Source organism: Astyanax mexicanus, chromosome 11 (genome assembly GCF_023375975.1).
Source record: "Astyanax mexicanus isolate ESR-SI-001 chromosome 11, AstMex3_surface, whole genome shotgun sequence".
Lineage (NCBI taxonomy): Eukaryota > Metazoa > Chordata > Actinopteri > Characiformes > Acestrorhamphidae > Astyanax > Astyanax mexicanus.
The window spans coordinates 30,670,001-30,694,440 of NC_064418.1; the positions used below are offsets into that span (position 1 = coordinate 30,670,001).

General features: G+C 38.9%; 1 protein-coding gene across 1 annotated transcript in view; it reads left to right on the forward strand.

Annotated features, from left to right (window-relative positions):
• Positions 1 to 24,440, forward strand: part of myo3b (myosin IIIB) — a 95,849-nt gene that overhangs the window by 59,236 nt on the left and 12,173 nt on the right. Inside the window, exons 24-26 of the mRNA XM_049485214.1 lie at positions 21,001 to 21,101; positions 21,642 to 21,688; positions 22,333 to 22,559. Coding sequence (XP_049341171.1) covers positions 21,001 to 21,101; positions 21,642 to 21,688; positions 22,333 to 22,501 — 317 coding nt within the window. The 3' untranslated portion in view covers positions 22,502 to 22,559. The remainder of the gene's footprint in view (positions 1 to 21,000; positions 21,102 to 21,641; positions 21,689 to 22,332; positions 22,560 to 24,440) is intronic.

A 24,440-nucleotide genomic window follows, 5' to 3' on the forward strand; every position in this document is an offset into this window, starting at 1 on the left:
TCTGAAGTGTTATAGAGAGGCATAAAGCTGTGAACGGCCTCAAAATGAATGCTGGAGACAGGTGTAAGAGTAGAGTGTTTGTGTTTTGTAATTGGAAAGCCAGGTGCTGGGAGGAGTGGTCCCAAATTTACTGGGAGGAATGGTTCCAAATCATTGTTTCCGTTCTCAATTGTATTTGGTGCAACAGAAACCATACTGGTTCAGATAATTTGTTGTAGATCATTGCTGCTAACTGGAATATACTGGTTATTAAATTCAAAGTTTAAATCACTAACTTTTTTAAGCCTGCTGTGTGGATGTTTGCTTAAAGTGTTCAGTAAAAGACACGAACAGTACAGAGCAGTGTTATTAGTTTAGTTACTTTATATTGCAATCATTTGTTTGATGTGTGTTTTTTTTATAGCAACATCACTACACAGATAATTATGAAAAAATATTTTTAAATTGGATGTATGGCTTTGAGTAGCGAGTAGTTTCCAGAAGCTTATCTTAAGTCAAGTGCTTAAATAAAAAATAGTAATTAACTAATAACTAATAAGTTTAATTAACTAATAAGTAGTTAACTAGGGAATGCTATTAAAATAATTTGACATTATATATATATATATATATATATATATATATATATATATATATATATATATATATATATATATATATATATATATATACACTGCTCAAAAAAATAAAGGGAACACTCAAATAACACATCCTAGATCTGAATGAATGAAATATTCTCATTGAATACTTTGTTCTGTACAAAGTTGAATGTGCTGACAACAAAATCACACAAAAATCATCAATGGAAATCAAATTTATTAACCAATGGAGGCTTGGATTTGGAGCCACACACAAAATTAAAGTGAAAAAACACACTACAGGCTGATCCAACTTTAATGTAATGTCCTTAAAACAAGTCAAAATGAGGCTCAGTATTGTGTGTGGCCTCCACGTGCCTGTATGACCTCCGTACAACGCCTGGGCATGCTCCTGATGAGGTGGCGGATGGTCTCCTGAGGGATCTCCTCCCAGACCTGGACTAAAGCATCCGCCAACTCCTGGACAGTCTGTGGTGCAACGTGACATTGGTGGATGGAGCGAGACATGATGTCCCAGATGTGCTCAATCGGATTCAGGTCTGGGGAACGGGCGGGCCAGTCCATAGCTTCAATGCCTTCATCTTGCAGGAACTGCTGACACACTCCAGCCACTTGAGGTCTAGCATTGTCCTGCATTAGGAGGAACCCAGGGCCAACCGCACCAGCATATGGTCTCACAAGGGGTCTGAGGATCTCATCTCGGTACCTAATGGCAGTCAGGCTACCTCTGGTGAGCACATGGAGGGCTGTGCGGCCCTCCAAAGAAATGCCACCCCAATGCCACCCCACACCATTACTGACCCACTGCCAAACCGGTCATGCTGAAGGATGTTGCAGGCAGCAGACCGCTCTCCACGGCGTCTCCAGACTCTGTCACGTCTGTCATGTGCTCAGTGTGAACCTGCTTTCATCTGTGAAGAGCACAAGGCGCCAGTGGCGAATTTGCCAATCCTGGTGTTCTCTGGCAAATGCCAAGCGTCCTGCACGGTGTTGGGCTGTGAGCACAACCCCCATCTGTGGACGTCGGGCCCTCATACCATCCTCATGGAGTCGGTTTCTAACCGTTTGTGCAGACACATGCACATTTGTGGCCTGCTGGAGGTCATTTTGCAGGGCTCTGGCAGTGCTCCTCCTGTTCCTTGTTGCACAAAGGCGGAGGTAGCGGTCCTGCTGCTGGGTTGTTGCCCTCCTACGGCCTCCTCTACGTCTCCTGGTGTACTGGCCTGTCTCCTGGTAGCGCCTCCAGCCTCTGGACACTACGCTGACAGACACAGCAAACCTTCTTGCCACAGCTCGCATTGATGTGCCATCCTGGATGAGCTGCACTACCTGAGCCACTTGTGTGGGTTGTAGAGTCCGTCTCATGCTACCACGAGTGTGAAAGCACCACCAACATTCAAAACTGACCAAAACATCAGCCAGACAGCATAGGTTCTGAGAAGTGGTCTGTGGTCCCCACCTGCAGAACCACTCCTTTATTGAGTGTGTCTTGCTAATTGCCAATAATTTCCACCTGTTGTCTATTCCATTTGCACAACAGCAGGTGAAATTGATTGTCAATCAGTGTTGCTTCCTAAGTGGACAGTTTAATTTCACAGAAGTTTGATTTACTTGGAGTTAAATTATGTTATTTGAGTGTTCCCTTTATTTTTTTGAGCAGTGTATATATATATATATATATATATATATATATATATATATATATATATATATATATATATATATGTATACATATAAAGGTAAATTAAAGGTGTACTAAAGGTAAATAAAAGCATTTTTCTGGGATTAAAAGCATGATTTCAACTGTAACTGGAAATATCTGTGCAAATGTTTCAACAACATGTCAATCACTGCATTTACAATCACGTGCCCAGCCACATGGAAGCTATGTGTTTACCTCATGTTTACATCCGCTCCCCCTCCCCCTCACGCTTCTCAGGCAGCAGCAGCCTGTCACTCACTCAGACACAGAGTGAGTCAACAATTAAAACATTGTCACATGTGTCACATGTGTTTGATTTAATTGCCTTAGGTGACATTGCACATCCTGCAGTGTGACTATTGTGCGTGCTCACATCGCAGTGACGATTCTTCAACGATATATTGTGCAGCCCTCTAATTAAATAACTAATTAACTGGTTGTAAAACCTATTAGTTAAAGAAGATATTAGCTTGGCATCAATCAGCTTCATTGAATATATCAATATATACATTTTTTTATTATTATTTATTTAGAAGATTATTCGTTTCATTATAAACAAAATACATTTTATATACAGAAGAAAAAAAAAATCACAAATAAAATGACAGGCAGCCGAAATAAGAAAAATCATAAATAATACCTACCCCTTTTATGCCAAAAATAATTTAAAACAATAGTAATTTTCCAAAAAAACTAAACTAAACAAAAACATTGACTCCTTCTCGAACAACAGTTTCTATAGTTGCACATTATACTATTTCATATTTTTTAAACAAACCATTTTTTATCATTCTTTTAAATGTTTGCATTAATATGTGAAAAAGGGGATTGTGCCATCTCTGTAAATTAGTAATAATTGTGAATTTTGATATTGTCAGCCATTTCTAATGGTTCATTTTGTGAATAATGTTTAATATGATTATTGTTGGGGTATTGTTGTTGTGTAGTGTGCTTGAATCCACTGGCTGGAAGCTGTAAAGTAGTCCCAGCTGCTGTATGTATTAGAGCGTGGCACATAGGCGGTAAATGTGGTTTATCTGTGGCAACAGGCTGTGTGTGTTAGCAGGTTTACTTCACTACAATGACATCATGTCTCATCATGGCACTCACCATCATCTTTAACACACATCTGGAACTCCTTCTGACAGCCCTCAGACAGCTGATACACCCACTTTCTGTTCTACAGACACAACTCCCACCCTCCCTCTCTCTCTCCCTCTCTGTCCCTCCCTCTCTCCCTCCCCCTCCATCCTTCTTTTTGTCACGCTCGTTCTCTTCTACAGTACCTGTCTTCGTCATCTGTAATATCTAATACCCTGTCAGTTTCTGATGTTTAAAACAGGCCTGTCCTTAGACACACACACACACACACTAGGTAAGGTTTGGACAGATAGAAGCTTTGAGCTCACTTGTGAAAATCTGGAGGAAAAGTTGAGCACAACTTTTTTAATCCTCTTAATGTCAGCATGCATCGTTAACTGGGTGTTCTTCTCTACACCTCATCACTGGACTGCCTTTAAAAGTTAGTTTTTAAGATTTAAGGATCTGCAAAAGCAGATTTTGTATTTTTGTTAAGGCCCTGTTTTTTTCTGTATCGTGAGAATGGTTAGTGTTATATAGACAGTGAGATTAACTTGCCTTTAAGCCTGTCGACTTTTAATTGAAACACTGGATCTATGACAGTGACAGAAACAATTTATAGGGGAAAAAAAGAAATCAGTTTTTTTACTATTGCAAGTTAATCATATTTAAGTGCAAAAATTAAATTAAGAAATATAAGTAAAAATAAGACAATTTTCTTATTGAAATACGGGTGAAATTATTGATATATGGTTATTTGTTGGAAGTCTTTAACATACACCTAGTTCAGACTGCTTAATTTATTTTTTTAAATACTGCTCGGAGGTAAGTTGGCTCACTCTACACTGCTGTAATTGCAGATGAGTCGCAAATATCTAGCAGGTTTAATATCTAGACCAGTCGGCAACTGTGAGTCAAGAGCAGCAACTACCTGCACCCAATGGGATCATGTAGAGGGAGAGGGAGAACCACGTCCAACCAACGTATTTTATGCATGGCATCACTTCACAATCTCACATGCTTTTGGTTTTTTATACGTTCTCATGAAAAGTCTTGTAATTCCTGACCCCATGTCCCCGAGTCCCCAAACAGTCATGTGGTGTGAAAGCCACACAACTGAAAGTCTCGCAACAACAGCACAGTCAGTCATGTAGTGTGAGCAACCCAACGACCTGACAGTAAGTTGTAAAGTGTGAAACAGGGATTGTGGAGCAGTTTTCTTTTTTCTTTATTGTGAGGATGGTTAGTGTTGTAGGCAGTATGATTAACTTCCAAACACTGTATCTATGAAAGGCCTCAGATATGTCTTTGAAACTTGTAGTTTAAGATGTTGAGGAACGAATTATAAGTGGAAAAGAGACATTTTGCAAGTTAATAATATTTTAAATAACTGCATAAATTAAGTAAGGAACATTTTTATGGAAATAAGGGTAAAATTATTGATATATGGTTATTCATTTGAAGTCTTAAACTTATACCTAGTTCAGACTGCTCGATTTTAGGTGCGTTTTCAGGTAGCCGACTGTTTTTTGTAGATTGCAGAAAAAAAAAAACCCTGTCTCTCAGTCATGTACTCTCAACTGCTGAAAGACACTGGTTGCCGATGAATTGCAGACACCTGGCAAAGTATCTAGCAGGTTTAATATCTAGAATAGTCTGCAACTGTCAAGAGGCAATAGCTACAGCTACCTGCAGCCAATGGGATCATGTAAAGAGAGTCCAACCATTGTATTTTATGCATGACATCACTTTACAGTATCTCACATGTTTTTGGTTTTCATGTCTTCTCATGACAAAGCATGCAAAGTCTGCAATTTCCCAAGGTGAAAAATCTTTCACCTTGTAAAATTCCTCACCCCGTGTCCCTGTGTCCCCGATCAGTCGTGTAGTGTGAAAGCCACAACAACTGAAAGACTCGCAACAAAGACCACAACAGCTCAGTCAGTTATGTGGTGTGAACAACCCAACGACCTGACGACTCAGTAAATCGTAAAGTGTGAACCAGGCATTACAGAGCAATTCTTCTTTCTACCCCACTCATCTGCTCTTCACAGAACCCTGTGTGCTAAGAGGTCTTCATTGCATTGAGCAGAGTCGACCCTACATAGGTCAGGGCTGGGTTTCCCTTTTATTCCCTTTGGTTCCAAAATGGTCAGGTACTCTCTTTCTCTCTATACCAGTGAGATGATCTCACCTCTAAGACTCAATACTTCTTGGATGCTGGGTCCTGTACATCTCCGTAATCCAGGTGATGAAGGCGTTAAGGGGCGCACAAACTTTAGATCCTAGAGAAAGAGATAGAAATCGGCATAGCTTTTTCAGAACTGAGGGGAATGAATCCTCTCAGCACTGCTGGAATTTTAACTGTGCTGTTAAGTGGAGTTATATAACTTAATTTTGGGAGTTTGATCCACGCCCTTACTCCTCCCACTCTCCAACCTATATAAACCGTCACTTCCTCTCTACCTGCGTGTCGAACAACCTCGCACCCACCATTTGTTTATTTTCTCCCATTCCCCTCCCATATTGCTTTGTGGGGGGGGGGCTTTAGCTTCACGCTTTTCCAGCGAAGCTGCCCCAAACTTCTGCCCAATCATCTGAGTTCGCCCCCCTTCTCTTTTCCTTCTCTTTCAGTCAAGGGCGTAGAGAAATACTAGCAAAATGACATAGTATATCATTATTGTTGGACAAAAACCTCATATAACTTTACAGGAGAAGAAAGATTTTAATTTTCATTGTAAAAAAAAAAAAATCATTTGGAGCATTCCAACTGGCCACTCATCAAGAAATGTTGACACAATGTAAAAACTACCTGCCAAATCCACATTATTTAAAGCAACAGCATAAATGGAGACACAAGCTGAAAGTGGTGACGTAATATGATAAAAATGTGGCTGAGCTTAGTGTGACTTTTTGAGGGATTTTGTAGGTATAAATATAGTGAGAATAATGAGTCAAGACTGACACCTGTTTTACTGCCTCGTGTTTGGTTATGCATAATTTCTTTCTTTTTACTGAGAAGTCAGCAGTGTATGAGGTACCCTGTTTGTCACTTCAGGTACCAATCCCCTTAATACCCTAACCCCTTAAAAACACTGCTATTAAATGCAAATTAAGCTGACCTGGAAGTGTTCTCATCTCTCCAGCTGTATCTTTTTAGTAGGGCTGTTTGGGGTGGTGTGTGTGTGTTCAAACAGAACAGGCCTCCTTGTGTGTCTCCAGTAGTTTTGTGTGCCAGAGAGTCCATGGTCTGGTTGTGTGTGTGTGTGTGCGCACGTGTGTACATGCTCTGTAGAGAAGCAGTCTCTGGTCTGGTCTGGTCTGCACATGCCTCATTTAGACATCAAAGAGTGTGTGCTGATGATTTTTCCTTATAATCCTCGATGCCTTTTGGTGCTTCAACTCCTCCATCTGAACAAACAAAGCCCCAGCGGCCTCCCCCGGCCCGGGACACGTCAGGTGATCGCGGCACGTGATCGCAGACCGGGAATCGATACACCTCCCTCGTTTACGTGCTAAAACCCCCTTTTAGCATCTCTTTTATGTTGTTTCTGAGGAGCGTTCAGATTTCCAAGGGATTTAAGAAGTGGTATTTAAGAGTTGCGTCAAGAATCGTAGCACGAAAAACCTCGCTTTGAAATATGAAAGCGCTACCTATCTTTAAAAAGAATTCTCAGCCTTTTTATCTACCAGATACAAACATTTATAATATTCAAGGCTGCTGCTTGAATAACAAACTCAATTCTCTGGAGTTTTATTCTAGTTTTCCTCGTTTTTTTCTCCCTTTCTCACTGTCTGATAGACAAATCAATAGCGCATAAATAAATGATTGAAGGGTATTTGTGTTGCCTTTTGCCAGTTATTAGTAAACGCCCAGTAAAAAGAGGCACAAAAACGCACACACACACACAAACCAGCACATACACACACTTATTCAGACTCTGTGTGCTGGGTGCTGGGCTGTGATCTTTGATTGTGCACTGATAGTGAGATAATAGAGCTGTATTATTCAGTTTTATTCTTTTGCTTGTTAGATTCTAATAACATACATAAAACAAGTCTTAAAGTATTTATTATATATAAATCTCTCAAAAGTTGTACAGTTTTGGCAAGCCAAAAGTCATGGGATAGCAATGAGTAAAATCCTCATGAAGTTTTGCCTCAGAGGCTCAGACTTGTACTAGTTGTGAGGTTGTGTGGTTAAAGGTTGAACAATGGACACAGTGTGCTCTTGGCACCAAGGCAACATAACATAAATGATTAGTGATCAGAGTTTGAGAGTTTGAGTTAGGCCATTAGTTAGTGATTGCCAGATGGACGGGACAGTCCATTTCTAAAGCTGTGCCAGTAACACATTTGAACCAGGAATATGTCACGGAAAGCACAGTGGGAGGTAATGATGGTGACTGGCAGCATCTGGCTTAATTTGTCAATGTGAAAAGCAGGTGACTCAAAAACAGAAATCACACCCACATTCAATGCCGGAGGCCTTAATGCATATTCTACTGGTCAGTTTAGCATTCTTTATCTAACATGGGGCATGGCAAAAGTCATGGGACACGATTGTAGTACAGTACTTACAGCAGTTAGTGACACCAGATCTTTTAATTGTTAAGTAAAGCAATCAATCAATCAAGCAACAAGCAAGGGAAAAAATAAGAGACCACTTAAAATGATGAGTTTCTTTGATTTTACCAAATTAAGAACCTCTGGAATATAATCAAGAGGAAGATGGATGATCACAAGCTGTCAAACCAAGCTGAACTGCTTGAATTGCTGTTTGCAGCAGGAGTGGCAAAAAGTTATCCAAAAGCAGTGTGTTAGACTGGTGGAGGAGAACATGCCAAGATGCATGAAAACTGTAATTAAATCCAGGGTTATTACACCAAATACTGATTCTGAACTCTTAAAACTTTATGAATATTAACTTGTTGTATTTGCATTATTTGAGGTCTGAAAGCTCTGAATCTTTTTTATTATTTCAGCCATTTCTCATTTTTCTGCAAATAAATGCTCTAAATGACAATAATTATTTGGAATTTGGGAGAAATGTTGTCTGTAGTTTATAGAATAAAACAACAATGTTCATTTTACTTAAACATATACCTATGAATAGCAAAAATCAGAGAAACTGATTCAGAAACTGAAGTGGTCTCTTATTTTTTGTTTTCAGAGCTGTATATAAAAAACTTTCTGTGTCTCAATTCTGAAAAGAAAACCTAATCACTTCTAAATAGTCTAAAATTTGTTATATTTCTATCCATTATAGGCAATTGTTTTACAGAGCTGTATCTGACTGCTTCTTTTGCCAAGAAAATATATGGAATAAAAACAAAATCTGGATTCAGTTGTGAGGATATCAAAAAATGTCTGTGTGTTCATGTTTTAGAAGTTTGACTCTCTTTAAGCCGAGCAGATTGCTCCAATGGTTGTGGGTCGAGCTGTTTAAAAGCCGATCTGAGAGCTACAAGTGGAAGTGTGTGTGTGTGTGTGCCTGTCAGCTCTCCACTACAGAGAGAGTGTACCACCCCCAGCCTCTCAAGCTGTTTCCCTCCCTCCATCCCTCCCTCCTGCTCCTCCTCTTCTTCCATTCACACTCTCCGTCTCCCTCTGCCCTACAGCCTGCAGTGTCCTATTTCAACATTCACCTGTCCTCCTCCTCTATACTGCACAATACAGACACACACTTACACTTAAGTGTTTCAGGTATAGTATAAGAGCTCCAATTTAACCCCTACAGTTATTATTGGCCTTTGCTGTACAATTAAAAGGTTATTGTGCAATTACAAAATTAATATATTAATTTATATTGAGTTACATAGTACAGTACGTACAGCTCTGGAAAAAAAATAAGAGACCACTTCAGTTTCTGAATCAGTTTCTCTCATTTTGCTATTTATAGGTATATGTTTAAGTAAAATGAACATTGTTGTTTTATTCTATAAACTACGGACAACATTTCTCCCAAATAAAAATGTTGTCATTTAGAGCATTTATTTGCAGAAAATGAGAAATGACTAAAATAACAAAAAAGATGCAGAGCTTTCAGGCCTCAAATAATAATGCACAGAAAATATCATATTATAAAGTTTTACGAGTTCAGAAATCAATATTTGGTGGAATAACCCTGGTTTGTAATCACAGTTTTTATGCATCTTGGCGTGTTCTCCTCCACCAGTCTTACACACTGCTTTTGGATAAATTTATGCCACTCCTGGTGCAAAAATTCAAGCAGTTCAGCTTGGTTTGATGGCTTGTGATCATCCTCTTGATTTGATAGGTTGTTAATTTGGTAAAAAAATAAACCCATCATTTTTAAGTGGTCTCTTGTTTTTTTACAGAGCTGAAGTTGCGTTTACTTTTATTGTACATTGTCAGCCTATCTATACATACAGGTGCTGGTCAACGAATTAGAATAATTTGAAATAGTGCAATCATGAAATTCTTTGAATGCATTTTTTGTGCAGAAAGCAAATCAGGTGTTCACCGCACCTGTCCTACTCGTTAGACTAATCACAGAACTCGTTACCTGGAAAAAAATTTGCTCAGCTGAGCTTTCCAAAAGGCCCATTTAGGCCATTTAACTGTGACACTGTTGTTTTATTGAATTAGAATAATGGAGAAACCGTTTCATTGAATTAGAATAAATGCTCGAATTTTTGTTTTCTGTGAAGAGTGTTCACTGTGCAGTATAAAGTCAGGGTTGAGTAGAATTTCTAAGTTGTAAAATCAATCATGGGTAAGCAGCGCGACCTCTCAACCGGAATAGTGGCTCAAATTCAAGCCCTTCGCCAACAAGGCTTGACCCAAACTAAAATTGCTGAGCAGCTCGGCATCAGCCAGTCTTCCGTCTGCAAAGCTCTCAAGAAAAACTGCAGCAAGCGCACCAACTGTTCCGGCGTCCGAAAAACTTCTGCTCGCGACAACAAGCAGCTGAGAAAGATCGCAGTCAGCAACCGGTTCAAGTCCACTTCCGAGCTCACCGACTTGTGGAACAAGCAGACCGGTGCTGACGTCTCCAGATCAACCACTTACCGTCGTCTGCGCGAACTCGGCTTCAAATCTCGCGTTCCAGCAGAAAACCGATGCTGAACAAGAAACAAATGGAGAAACGGCTGAAGTGGTCCAAAGAACACGGCGAGTGGACTGCTGAAGACTGGCAGAAAGTGGTCTTCAGTGACGAATCACGCTTCTGCATCTCCTTCGGTGACCAAGGTCCTCGTGTCTGGCGTCGTGGTGGCGAAACCTACAACCATGAGTGCGTGAAAAGATACGTCAAGTTTCCCTAGAGCGTTATGGTCTGGGGATGCATGTCCGCTCGAGGTGTAGGGAAACTCTGCTTCCTCAAGAAGACTGTCAATGCTGCCGTATATCAAGATGTTCTGGAAACGTTCCTGATTCCGACTGTTGAGGAACAGTTCGGCGAAGAAGACTTCATATTTCAACAGGATCTTGCACCGGCTCATGCGGCAAAGTCGACCAAAGATTGGTTCACTAAAAAACAGCTTGAAGTTTTGGCATGGCCGGCCAACTCGCCTGACCTCAATGTCATTGAAAACCTTTGGGCCATCCTCAAGCGGAAAATTCGCGACAGAAAGCCTACTACGCTGGGCCAACTGAAGCAGAACATCGCCACTGCCTGGGAAGCTGTGAGTGCGGAAATTTGCGACAAGCTGGTCAAATCGATGCCGCGGAGACTTCAGGCAGTCATACAAGCCAAGGGGGCAGCCACAAAATACTGAGAAAGTGATGATTGTAATTATAATAAAAATTATTCTAATTCAATGAAACGGTTTCTCCATTATTCTAATTCAATAAAACAACAGTGTCACAGTTAAATGGCCTAAATGGGCCTTTTGGAAAGCTCAGCTGAGCAAATTGTTTTCCAGGTAACGAGTTCTGTGATTAGTCTAACGAGTAGGACAGGTGCGGTGAACACCTGATTTGCTTTCTGCACAAAAAATGCATTCATAGAATTTCATGATTGCACTATTTCAAATTATTCTAATTCGTTGACCAGCACCTGTATATTTGTTAGTGTATTTTCATGTTAAAAACAAGAAAAGAACATGGCAAATATATATTAAAAATTGTCACAGCATCTGTTCAGCACATATAATATTAACTAATGTTCTTTAGAATGTTGCACCATGACCAGCAACTTTTAATAGCCATCAACAATGTGCTATCAGCAATAATTCTGCTTGATTTTTGAACAGTCTTTTTGGCAGAATAAAAATGGCAGGAATTTGCGTTTAAAAGCGTTTGCTTTCTGGAACAGACCTTACTTGTAAGCACAGTTCACATACAGCTCTGAAGAAAAATAAGAGACAGCTGTAGTCAATCGTGATCACTAGCAGGAAATTTTGGCAAAAGGCTTTCGCAATTTAAAAGACATTTTGAAACTTTCAGTACCACTTAATTAATAGTTTAACATGGTCTTTGTATGTATTTGACCCTATGATTTTGACTGTGTTGTTTTCAGATAAATAAAAATTGACCACTACAGGTTCTAATCCTGTTTATGTGGCTTGCCATCAGCTACCGGAGCCCTGAGAGAGCACAGTAGGCCTTGTTCTCTCTGGGTGGGTAGATGGCTCTCTCTTTCCCACATCACTCCAAAGGGTGATGTCGATCTGCACAAGGTGCCTGTGAGCTGATGTATTAGAACCGAAACGCTGCGCTTTCCTCCGGAAATGCTGCATCACCAGTAGTTCAAAAAGAGGCGGTGGCTGACTTCACATGTATCAGAGGAGGCATGTGCTAGTCTTCACCCTCCTGGTGTTGAGGCATCACTACTGATAGGGGAGTCCTAATGAGTGAATTTGGTAATTGGCTGTGTAAATTGGGGAGAAAATGGGATATAAAAATTAGAAATAAAATTATAGAAAAAATATGTGTTAAAATTGTGTAGAACCTGCCATTTTAACAGCATCCCACATGTTTAGTCTGTGATACTAATGACCTGTAGGTGTTCACTAAGAATTAAGATTCCAGTCGCTACTGAAAATATGTAATAAATATGTACAAACCAAATCTTTTGATTTCATATGAGCGTATGATGATAAATCATTATTTGCGGTGAAACGTGACTTTTAGATTTAGAAGGCTCTTGCTGGGTGGGGAATGTCGAATAATCTCCATCTTATGATCACTGCGAGGGAGTATGCAGATTTTTGTTTTGGGAAATGGATCAGATTGGCTCTAAACTGAAGTGTTCAAGGTTGCCAGACGTGATTACATTAGATTTTGTACTTTGATGTAATATCAAGGGAAATTCAGTTTGTTTTTGTAGCAACCCCTGTTTAAAGAGTGTTTCCCCTCCTAACAGGGTCTTCTTTGTGGTAGACTTGTCTCTGGGCTTTTTATCTCTGTGTTGTTGGTAGTTTTTATGAACTTTTATGGGTTTATGATTTTATCTTTTAGCTCAAAAGTTACTCGTATAGCGCTAAGATGGGTAAAGGATGTATTTCTTTTGGATTTTTTTTGTAAAATCATAGGAAATGTAGCTGAAACCTCTGTTAGCACATTCGCCTCTCTCGTCTTTGGTTTAAGTCTTTACCTGGGTGGAGTTTCTATGTCGTCCAGATTTCCTCCCACTGTATAAAAACATAGATTAGATTAATTGATTGCTGTAAAACTGTATGGTCATTTAAGGTGGAGAGAGGCTGCTTGCAGCTGCTTGTCTGTGTGTACTGGTTAACTGGCTGAGTGTTAAAGGTTGTTTGGAATGTAAAGTGTCTTTGGACATTAGAAAGGCGCTATATACAGTTGTGGTCAAAAGTTTACATACACTTGTAAAAAAACATAATGTTATGGCTGTCTTGAGTTTTCAATAAGTTCTACAACTCTTATTTTTCTGTGATAGAGTGATCGGAACACATACATGTTTGTCACAAAAAACAGTCATAAAATTTGGTTCTTTCATAAATTTATTATGGGTCTGCTGAAAATGTCACCAAATCTGCTGGGTCAAAAATATACATACAGCAACAAAATTTGTCAATTTTGGTGATGTAGCGAGTTGTGTCAATCAAATTAGCTTCATGTCATGGCCTCTTCACTTCTTGTAAGTGATTCTGATTGACTACAGCTGTTGACTTCTCATGAGCCCATTTAAATAGGGCTCATTTGACCCAGTGATTAGACTCAGCTACAAAAGCTACAATGGGAAAGTCAAAGGAACTCAGTGTGGATCTGAAAAAGCGAATTATTGACTTGAACAAGTCAGGGAAGTCACTTGGAGCCATTTCAAAGCAGCTACAGGTCCCAAGAGCAACTGTGCAGACAATTATACGCAAGTATAAAGTGCATGGAACAGTTGTGTCACTGCCACGATCAGGAAGAAAACGCAAGCTATCACATGCTGCCGAGAGGAGATTGGTCAGGATGGTCAAGAGTCAACCAAGAATCACCAAGAAGCAGGTCTGCAAGGATTTGGAAGCTGATGGAACACAGGTGTCAGTCTCCACAGTCAAGCGTGTTTTACATCGCCATGGACTGAGAGGCTGCCGTGCAAGAAAGAAGCCCTTGCTCCAGAAAAGGCACCTTAAGACTCGGCTGAAGTTTGCTGCTGATCACATGGACAAAGATAAAACCTTCTGGAGGAAAGTTCTCTGGTCAGACGAAACAAAAATTGAGCTGTTTGGCCACAACACCCAGCAATATGTTTGGAGGAGAAAAGGTGAGGCCTTTAATCCCAGGAACACCATGCCTACTGTCAAGCATGGTGGTGGTAGTATTATGCTCTGGGGATGTTTTTGCTGCCAGTGGAACTGGTTCTTTGCAGAAAGTAAATGGGATAATGAAGAAGGAGGATTACCTCCAAATTCTGCAGGAAAACTTAAAACCATCAGCCCGAAGGTTGGGTCTTGGGCGCAGTTGAGTGTTCCAACAAGACAATGACCCAAAACACACATCAAAAGTGGTAAAGGAATGGCTAAACCAGGCTAGAATTAAGGTTTTAGAATGGCCTTCCCAAAGTCCTGACTTAAACCCCATTGAGAACATGTGGACAGTGCTAAAGAAACGGGTTCATGCAAGAAAACCATCACATTTAGCTGAACTGCACCAATTCTGTCAAGAAGAGTGGTCAAACATTCGACCTGAAGCTTGCCAGGAGCTTGTGGATGGCTACCAAAAGCGCCTAGTTGCCGTGAAAATGGCCAAGGGACATGTAACCAAATACTAATGTTGCTGTATGTATATTTTTGACCCAGCAGATTTGGTGACATTTTCAGGAGACCCATAATAAATTTATGAAAGAACCAAATTTTATGACTGTTTTTTGTTACAAACATGTATGTGTTCCGATCACTCTATCACAGAAAAATAAGAGTTGTAGAACTTATTGAAAACTCAAGACAGCCATAACATTATGTTTTTTTACAAGTGTATGTAAACTTTTGACCACAACTGTATACAGCTCTGAATCAGTTTCTCTGATTTTACTATTTATAGGTATATGTTTGAGTAAAATGAACACTGTTGTCTAATTCTATAAACTACGGACAACATTTCTCAAAAGTTCCCAAAAAAAATATTGTCATTTAGAGCATTTATTTGCAGAAAATGAGAAATGGCTGAAACAACAAAACAAAATCTGAGCTTTCAGACCTCAAATAATGCAAAGAAAACAAGTTCATATTCATAAAGTTTTAAGAGTTAAAAAAATAATATTTGCTGAAATAACCCTGGCTTTTGATTACAGTATCATGCATCTTGGCATGTTCTCCTCCACCAGTCTTACACACTGTTTTTGGATAACTTTCAAGCAGTTCAGCTTGGTTTGATGGCTTGTGATCATCCATATTCCTCTTGATTATAGTCCAGAGGTTTTCAGTTCAGAGCTGTATATATGGTAAAGCATTCATGTCAAATTTTTTAAATCATAAACAGGTGATCCAGCAACTTTCAGATCTTGGTGGTTTGGTGTTTGTGTGCTGTTCCTTCCCGACTTCAGAAATCTACTATTATACTTCTCTGAATTGAGCTCTTTAAACTGTGTTTGACTTTTGTTATTGGTTCATTGGTTCATTTGAAAATATTATAATGGATTTTGTCGTCATTAATTTGCCTTTGCGATTCATTTTCTTATCTTTTATTTTTGTATACTTTCGGCATGCTGGGGAAAGCATAATCAGTTTAATGTGCTTATTATAAATGTGAATATTAAATATTATACAGAAACGGATTCTTTTTTTTATCTTTTTGATTTGTTCATTGCAGATTCAGCACATGAAAATGTAGGATGGCACCCTTGTTTTGTACTTTTTTAGTTTGTGTTGGTCAATTCAATGAGTGTCATGAAACAAACCCTGAAACAAACCCTTTATATCATCGCTGTTTATTGAAGAACAGGTTTTTCCAAAAGAGCAACATTACAGGAGAGAGAAAAAAACTTTCAGGTAAGAGGAAGTCACTGTAAAAAGAGTTTATTTTAGGTCTTTTGTAGAATTTCTGGTCCATTCATCAATAAATTGTGACACAGTGTAAGGGATAGTTTGTGTGTTTAAATTATGTATTAAATTAAAAAATCGACAAAAAATTAGATTTTTCTTTTCTTTTTCTTCTGTGTGAGCACAGAGAAGCTTGTTGATGTCCATGTCAAGCTGAATGAACTTCTAGCAGCACTGAATTAACATTTTTAACCTACACTGATTTCAGAAGATTCCCAGGATTTCTCAGGAGATTTAAAGTTCAGTCCCCAGTGATTCCACAGTCGTCCACGGTCAGGAGTCCCAGAGAGCATAATTGGCCTCGCTCCTGCTGGATGGAGGGGGTACGGTGACTCTTCTGCCACCTCCCCCACCCACCCTCTCTCCCTCCCTTCCATCAATTAGCACAATGTTAGCCAACACTGGTGTCTGTTAGCCGATAGCTGTGACAGAATTGGCAGAGACAGAATCTCCTCCAAGCGTGTTGAGCTTCAAAAGGGTGTCGTGGCCTTCATCCTCCAGGCTGAGGCAGAGAGACCTACCTAGTGGGTGGAATTGGCCTCGAGAAAATTGTGTAAAAAAAAAAAGATAGAAGAAGAAGCAGAACAGGAGAGAAAAATTCATATTCATGGCCTCTGTGGACTTTTTTTAACTTTGGAAAAACTTCAGTGGAAAGTACAGTAGAACACTGACTTAATTATGCTCTGTCTCAAATCACTGTGCTGATTACACGCAGGCCATCCATTATAAATGCATGAATGTGGACAAGTTACTCTCTTCCCACTTCTCTAGAACATGAGTAAGTAAAACCCATGCACAGTGAAATAGTGAAATTACACTGAGAGAGCGAGAGAGAGAGAGAGAGAGCACGAGAAAGAGAGAACGAGAGAGAAACCTCCTAGCTTTGAAGTATAAGCAGGATTGAGATGTGACGATGCCTGTTCAAAGTTAGCTCTCCGCTGAGTTCCTCCGTAACTGCGAGTTACTGAACAGTGCTTTGGAGGAAGGATCCGGAAAGATGATGAGCAGAGGAGGCCTGTCTGCGCTAAAGCGAAGGCTCCGAGATGAAACAGGAGCGGGCATTAAATATACATGCTGCCTTGTAAAGGTGTCCCAGATTTTAGCAGGCTGCTTTTGTGGATCAGAAATGTTAAAAGTGAACATGAGATGTGGGGGTGCGTTTCCCTGCTTTGCTGACATGCTATTTGATCTGCAATAATTGTAAACCCACAGAATTTTCGACTGTCAGATCACAGAATCACGGGCATATTGTAATAAGCGCGTGCCGCATGTTTGAATAGGCTGTGGTGAATGGGCACAGTGCACATTCTTTCAACAGGAGGAAATGGAGAGAAAATATTTTGCCAGTGAGATTAGGCTGGGTGAGCCGTTTCAGCGCCTTTGATAGTCAAGGTCAGAACCATGTGTTCCACATCCAGTTTTAATATTATTACCAATCGCAGTGTTATTTGTACGACATGTAGACTGTGATCTGACTGTGTTGATCCATTTATAGTCTTGCAGAGGTCGGTAGGTACCATGCACAGTGTTTTTTCTAAGGTGTGTCTTAGGGACAGTTTCATATACAGGGATTAATCTAGTTTCAAAATAATTTTTAATTGGGATTTTTCCATTGAAAGAAAAAAAATACAGTTCACAACTAGGCTTAATTCCTTGTATGGGGAAATGAACCATAATGTTTTTTCTCTCTGGTTTACTAGCACTATGTGTTGGCAAGAACCTGGCAATATGATACATATCACAATGCAAGATTTGTGATACAGTATATTGCAATATATATAGCTATACTGTAAGCAAGGTCATATAGTGCAAAAGTGAAAGAAAAGGGAGAAAGTGAATTTTTTTTTTTTACTGGTCATCCATTCAGGATCTGAAGGCTATGGCACTGCTATCTAATAATGTGACCTGGGGTTAAACTCAACCCCAAACATTAACCACCAATCTTATAATAATTAAAATTTGATACTGTTTTTGAAAGTGATACAGTATTGTAAAACATAGAGCTCTGGGAAAAAATAAGAGACCACTTCAGTTTCTGAATCAGTTTCTCTGATTTTGCTATTTATAGGTTTATGTTTGAGTAAAATGAACATTGTTGTTTTATTCTGTAAACTACAGACAACATTTCTCCCAAATTCCAAATCAAAATATTTGGAAAATTAGAAATGGCTAAATGGCTTTCAGACCTCAAATAATGCAAAAAACAAGTACAAATTATAAAGTTTTAAGAGTTCAGAAATCAATATTTGGTGGAATAACCCTGGTTTTTAATCACAGTTTTCATGCATCTTGGCATGTTCTCCTCCAGTCTTACATACTGCTTTTGGATAACTTTGTGTCACTCCTGGTGCAAAAATTCAAGCAGTTTAGTTTGGTTTGATGGCTTCTGATCATATATCTTCCTCTTGATTATTTTCCAGAAGTTTTCAATTTGGTAAAATCAAAGAAACTCATCATTTTTAAGTGGTCTCTTATTTTTTCCAGAGCTGTATTTCAACAAATTGATATTTTCTACAATTCTGATGTTTAGCAAGTGTTTTTTTCTGGGTTTGATTAGATCCATCCCTTCTGTTTAATCAATCAATAAACAAAACCAGGATCCAACAACCATTCCTGATTTGTTGTCCGTTGAAGACTTTAGAATAATGCTGAGAAATCTGCGGAAAGGAAATATCTGTAACTGTTCTGTGCATTTGCTTTAGATCAAAGATCATAGACTACTGCATGGTCCCCACATGGCCTGGAAAATCTGGAAAACCTGGACATATTACAGATTTGTTTCCCAGTCCTGGAAACACTTGGAAAATGAGAAAATTGCTAAAAATATCCCGGAAATGTTAGGAGGTCCTGAAAAGTTTGAGCTACTGAACCATGGAGATCTCTACTTTAAACTACTGATGTCCTATTGTGTTTAATGCTGTGAATGGGTATGTAAATCCCTGCTCATTATGCAAGTATTTGTCATTGATAAAAAGGACATTAACATGTGTCACACATATTGACAAGCTTTACTGTTAGCAACTATTAGGATTAATGCCTTTTTTACGAGCTAGCATCAGTCAGTTATACTGAGTCTAGCTGCATGTAATTTGTTTCCAATTTGATAACAAAAATACAAATACATGACATAAAAACACTATTTACACACGTATTACTAGTCAGTTTGACAAAAAAACTATTTACTATAACTTTACTATAACTTTTACTATGTTCATATCTTGCATCTAACTTGACTACTACTTTTTAGTTGCACACAAGGATATAATGCATATGTAATGCACTATATTGAATATTTAAATATAGCATGGCATTTGAATATAGTAACAGGTGTTGAATATATGGGTGTTTAATGTTATGCAATAATGATTTGATTCACATCACAGAAAAAAGCAACAGACCACCCCTAGAACAGCCCCCTAGAAATTTTACTTGCTAATGGGTTACATGTAGTTTAATTCTCCTCTTATGTTTAACTGTAAGGAGCAGCAATAATATTCCTGAGTTAAATTTACCTGTAACATCTTTACCCATCTGAAAGTATTTGTTCCATTAACACTGTCTTTAGTTTAATATGAATGTAATACAAATGTATCCAGTATTTAGATATACAGCTCTGAGAAAAAACAAGAGATCACTTAAAATTATGAGTTTCTTTGACCAAATTTTATTTGACCAAATAAAAATCTCTGGAATATAATCAAGAGGAAGATGGATGATCTCAAGCCGTCAAATTAAGTTGAACTGCTTGATTTTTGCACCAGAAGTGACAGAAAGTTATCCTAAAGCAGTGTGTAAAATTGGTGGAGGAGAACATGCCAAGATGCACGAAAACTGTGACTACAAAAAGGGTTATTCCACCAAATATTGATTTCTGCATATTTTTTTATTTCAGCTATTTCTCATTTTCTGCAAATAAATGCTCTAAATTACAATTACAGAAATGCTGTTTGTAATTTATAGAATAAAACAACAATGTTCCTTTTACTCAAACATATACCTATAAATAGCAAAATCAGACAAACTGATTCAGAAACTGAAGTGGTCTCTTATTTTTTGTTTTCAGAGTTGTATATAAAAAACTTTCTGTCTCAATTCTGAAAAGAAAACCTAATCACTTCTAAATAGTCTAAAATTTGTTATATTTCTATCCATTATAGGCAAGATTTGTGCTAGATGTGCTAAAAGTGACCAGAAGAGCATGTGTGTTTGTGTAAAACAAACAATTGTAAATTTACCTTGTTATTATACTATTTAATACATGTAAAAAAGTTTAGGTTTAATGTTCCAATAATAGTGAAAAAATATTTTCCCTGTATTTTTATATTTTAAAACAGGTCACATAACTTAACAGGAGGGTTATGACCCATGCCTGTCCTTGATTTTATAATCACTGGAAACTAAGAAAGCTGCTGATGTGATTGATTGGTCATTGACTGGCTTGTCACAGTTACTGAGGATCATAGAATGTCCTGGAACAGAAACTGGATTAAAGGTCCAGATTTGAAGACCTCTGGTCTAAGGTTTTCTGAGTGGAACTGAGGAAGTACATTTTTCATTTTCATCTTCATCCACCTTGTAAAAGTTTCATGGGTGTATTGTCTGTGTGACTGCTTGCACCCCTAGTTCAATACAATAATAATAGTACATAGAATAACCAATGACCCTGTTTGTATTAAATTGTTATGAACTTATATTAAGAGGTTTTCAATATGTTTATTATTATAGTATGTAAAGTCAAAGTTCCTGTGCCCCCTTTTAAAAAAATGTTGTTTTAAATTTATCTGTAAATACAACCAATTGTTTTTTGTATATATATTTGGAATCTCATTATAAAAACATTTGATGTTTGATGAGTTCGATTTTGACGTACAGTAAAGGTGTATAAACACAAACTTTTTTTGTTTTGGGCAGCTTGGTCTGCGACACAAGGCTCTGTGTGTGTGTGTGTGTGTAAGAGTGTGTGAGAGTGGATTAGCTGTGTGCTGTGATGTGTGTTTGTGAACATCTCTGTAAGTGAGATGCGTTCATGTTGTGTTTGTCAGCTCTTGTAGCGATGCTGTTTTAATGTGATTTCTGTGGGGGAGCGCAGTGGGAGACGTGTCACTCTCGGCAGTGTGTCGCTGATCTCTGTGTGCGTGTGTTTGTGTGTTTTTCCCTTCAGGTCCTGCAGGGAAGGTGCTGAAGCGTGCCCCTCGGCGTCGGGGCCAGCAGCCCAAGCTTCTGAACAGCCCGGAGGACAGTCTTTACTACAACCAGCTCAACGTGAGTTCAAAGCCCCAATAAAGCCCTTTGTCCGACTTTGTTTCCAGATGATAATACAATTAAAGGTACCTGTGCCAGACCCCCGAGCCGCCCCGGTCCTCCCTCCTTCTCTTCCTCCTCACCACCAGCAGCAGCAGCAGCAGCAGCACCACCACCCCCTCGCTCCTCATCTGTTGTCTCCAGCATGGGCTTCTGCTCTTTATCTGTTGCTTTCATGTGAGGATGTCTGCCTTCACGGTGAATAATTGATGTGGTTTATCAAAGCCGAGCAAGATGCATGCTTCATCAGGCTCACCCCAGCCCTCTTTGATCAAAAAAAATTATGCTGTGACTTCTGATATTATCAGCATCTGCTCGCATTCAACACAAAATCACTTTGAATTAAAAATTAATGATTCTCTCTCTCTTGCGCCCGTTCGTTCGTTCGTTTGCTCGTCTTTTCTGACTCTCTGACTCTCTGTGCTTGTGTGTGTGTGTGTGTGTGTGTATGCCTGCATTTGTGTGTGTGTATGTGTCTGTGTGTGTGTGCTCTCTCTACAGAGAACTCTAGATTACCAGGGGAGCAAGAGGAAGCCCAGAAAACTTGGGTAAATAGCTGCCTTTCCTACTTTCTCCTCACCCCCATATCTAAACAGAACAGGCCCTTTGTGGAAGTGAGGGATCCAGAGACGGATTTTGTTTTCCGCTAATGTAAATTCAGAGCTCAAAATAAGAGGCTTTTAAATAGCTCCCGCGTTTCTATTATTCTTGGGAGGGAAGAAAAAAAAATGGTACATCAATGTGAATTTTAATTGTGAGATACATACAGTATGTGACCCCTCTTTCTCTCTGTCTCTCTGTCTTTCTCTATCTCTGAACTAAAGCCTGTCTCAGTTTGCCAGGTTGGTTTAACTGGATGAGTATTAATGCCTCTCTCTCTCTCTCTCTACCTCACTCTCTACCTCACTCTCTCCCTCTCTCTCACTCGCGCTCGTGCTCTCATCCGTGCTGGCTATCAGTGCTTCCATTTAAAGGATTAACATTTACTCGCTCTTTGTCCCCGGAGGAAAATAAAGAGTAACATTCATGTGAGAGAGAGAGAGAGCTGCCTAACCCTTTTCTTCCCCGTTTTTTCTCTCTCCAACTCCCTTCTTCCATTACACCTCACTCACTCACTCACTCTCTTTCTCCCGTGCTTTTACTTTTCTCATTTTTTATCTTCATTTCTCTTGTTGTAATTTCCCCATCTCAGGCAGATCAAACTCCTGGACGGAGAGGACGAGTATTATAAATTGCTCTCTACAGCGGAGTCCATCCCTGAGGAAGAGTTCTCCTCCCCTCCTCCTCCTCCTCCTCCTCCTTCTTCCGGTCCCACTCCAGCTACGCCGCTTTCCAGAGGAGCACTGGTCAGTCAGAGCTGAACTGGAACACACTGCTGTGCCTCGGACTCAGCCTGAGCCTCAGCCCTGCCCACAGCAGGTGAGAGGTTTACACAGCTCTTAGAAACAGACCTCACACACACACACACAAACACATACACACACACAAACACACACACACACTGCACGTTTTACTCCACACGTCTGTGGTAAACTCTTTTTTATTTAATGTAATGCAATGCAGTTTCAACTCAGCCCACCCAGCAGTGAATCAGTCCTTCCACAGTGAGAATATATATTTTTTACAAGCCCAAGTCCAATGAAGTTTCTTAGATTTACTCTGATTAATTGTACTTTGATTACAGCATAAACCCAATATATATATATATATATATATATTATATATATATATATATATTTTTTTTTTATTTATATATATATATATATATATTTTTTTTTTATTTACTGTATTTTATGGACTATAAGGCGCACCATATTATAAGGCGCACTATCAATGAACGTCTATTTTCTGGTCTATTTTTAAAACATATGGCGCACCTGATTATAAAACACATTTTAAGCGACAATAGTAAGGAAAAAGGGTGTCGCCATTTTTCCCTTCTAATGGGGAAGCAAACAAAACTGTAATTCTTAAAAAAAAAAAAACTAATGAATTTTTTTGGTAGTCGACTGATCTTGGTAGTCGACGTTTATTTTTTTGATTAGTCGATGAGTCAACGATTATTTTGTGACATGAGATTGAACATGAGACAGTTGAACATGAGATTTAAGAGGCATTTAAATGTCTAGATGTTTTTTAAACATGAAAATTACTGATATTTAGTGATTAAAATTGTAATCTGTAGTGTTTGGGCACTTTTAGAGTTGAGTGTAATCTGTGTGAGTGAGCCATTTACCCATCTTCCATTGCGCTTCTGTCCCCAGCACTTTGTATAATTCAGTACTGTAACAAATTAACGATTAGTCGACAGTGAAATTTGTAGTAGACATATCTTTACACGTTTAAAATTTTAACAGTTTAATTTTATCTCTTAATATACACCCATCGACATTGAATTTACAAATACCACTTAAAACTTTACTATGTCAAACAGAAGACCCTGATGCTGTTTTTTTTAAGTGATGAAAAAAGGAATGGTGATGTTACAACAGTATCACCCTAGCAAAGTCAGGTATCAAACCCACAACCTTGTACAAAAAAACAGCACTTTATCCACTGAGTGTTTACAGTCATTTACAGAAATCACAGAAGTGTTTTATTTTTCAACATTTCCTTTTTTTTTTTACTTAAGATGTAAAAGCCCTGTGTTTATCTTCCTCAGCAGTGCAGGGCTTTTTTGTTTAGTTGTTTGTACTCAGACAGAATTCAAATTAAAGTGCTCAAACCAAAAAAAACAGTGCTTAAAAAGACACACCATCTATTTTTCAATTAGAGTGCTTACTCAGCCTCAGCATCACTATCAGCTGCTTCACGTACAAACACTTTATTTCTCTACAGTGGGAACAACACTGGCTCAGGATTAGAACAAATTAAACTTGAGCTGTTTTAATATCTCTCTCACTCTTTTCTCCCTCTTTTTCCTCACTCTGAACCACTTTCACTTTTTCTTTGTAGTTTTTTTGCGTTTTAAGGGAAAAACACACTTTGCTTTGATATACATGACAAATGGTGCAGATGTTGAAGAAATAAATAGAAAAGTTAATGACGATGCACATTTGATGGGGGATTTGGAGTGTATCCTGTGGTGCAGGGGGATTCCAGCTTCATGCTGAACATCAGGGACTTTTTTGTTCCAGATTAATCACAGTTCAGAGGAGAGGGCTTTAATATGACTTTGTGTCCAAGCTTTCCTTTCTCATTCTTGTCTCATGCTAGAGCACAGACAGACAGGCAGACAGACACTGACCAATGTTCTAACTGCATTCTTTTGAAGTCTGCTTAAACACAATGCACAAAACA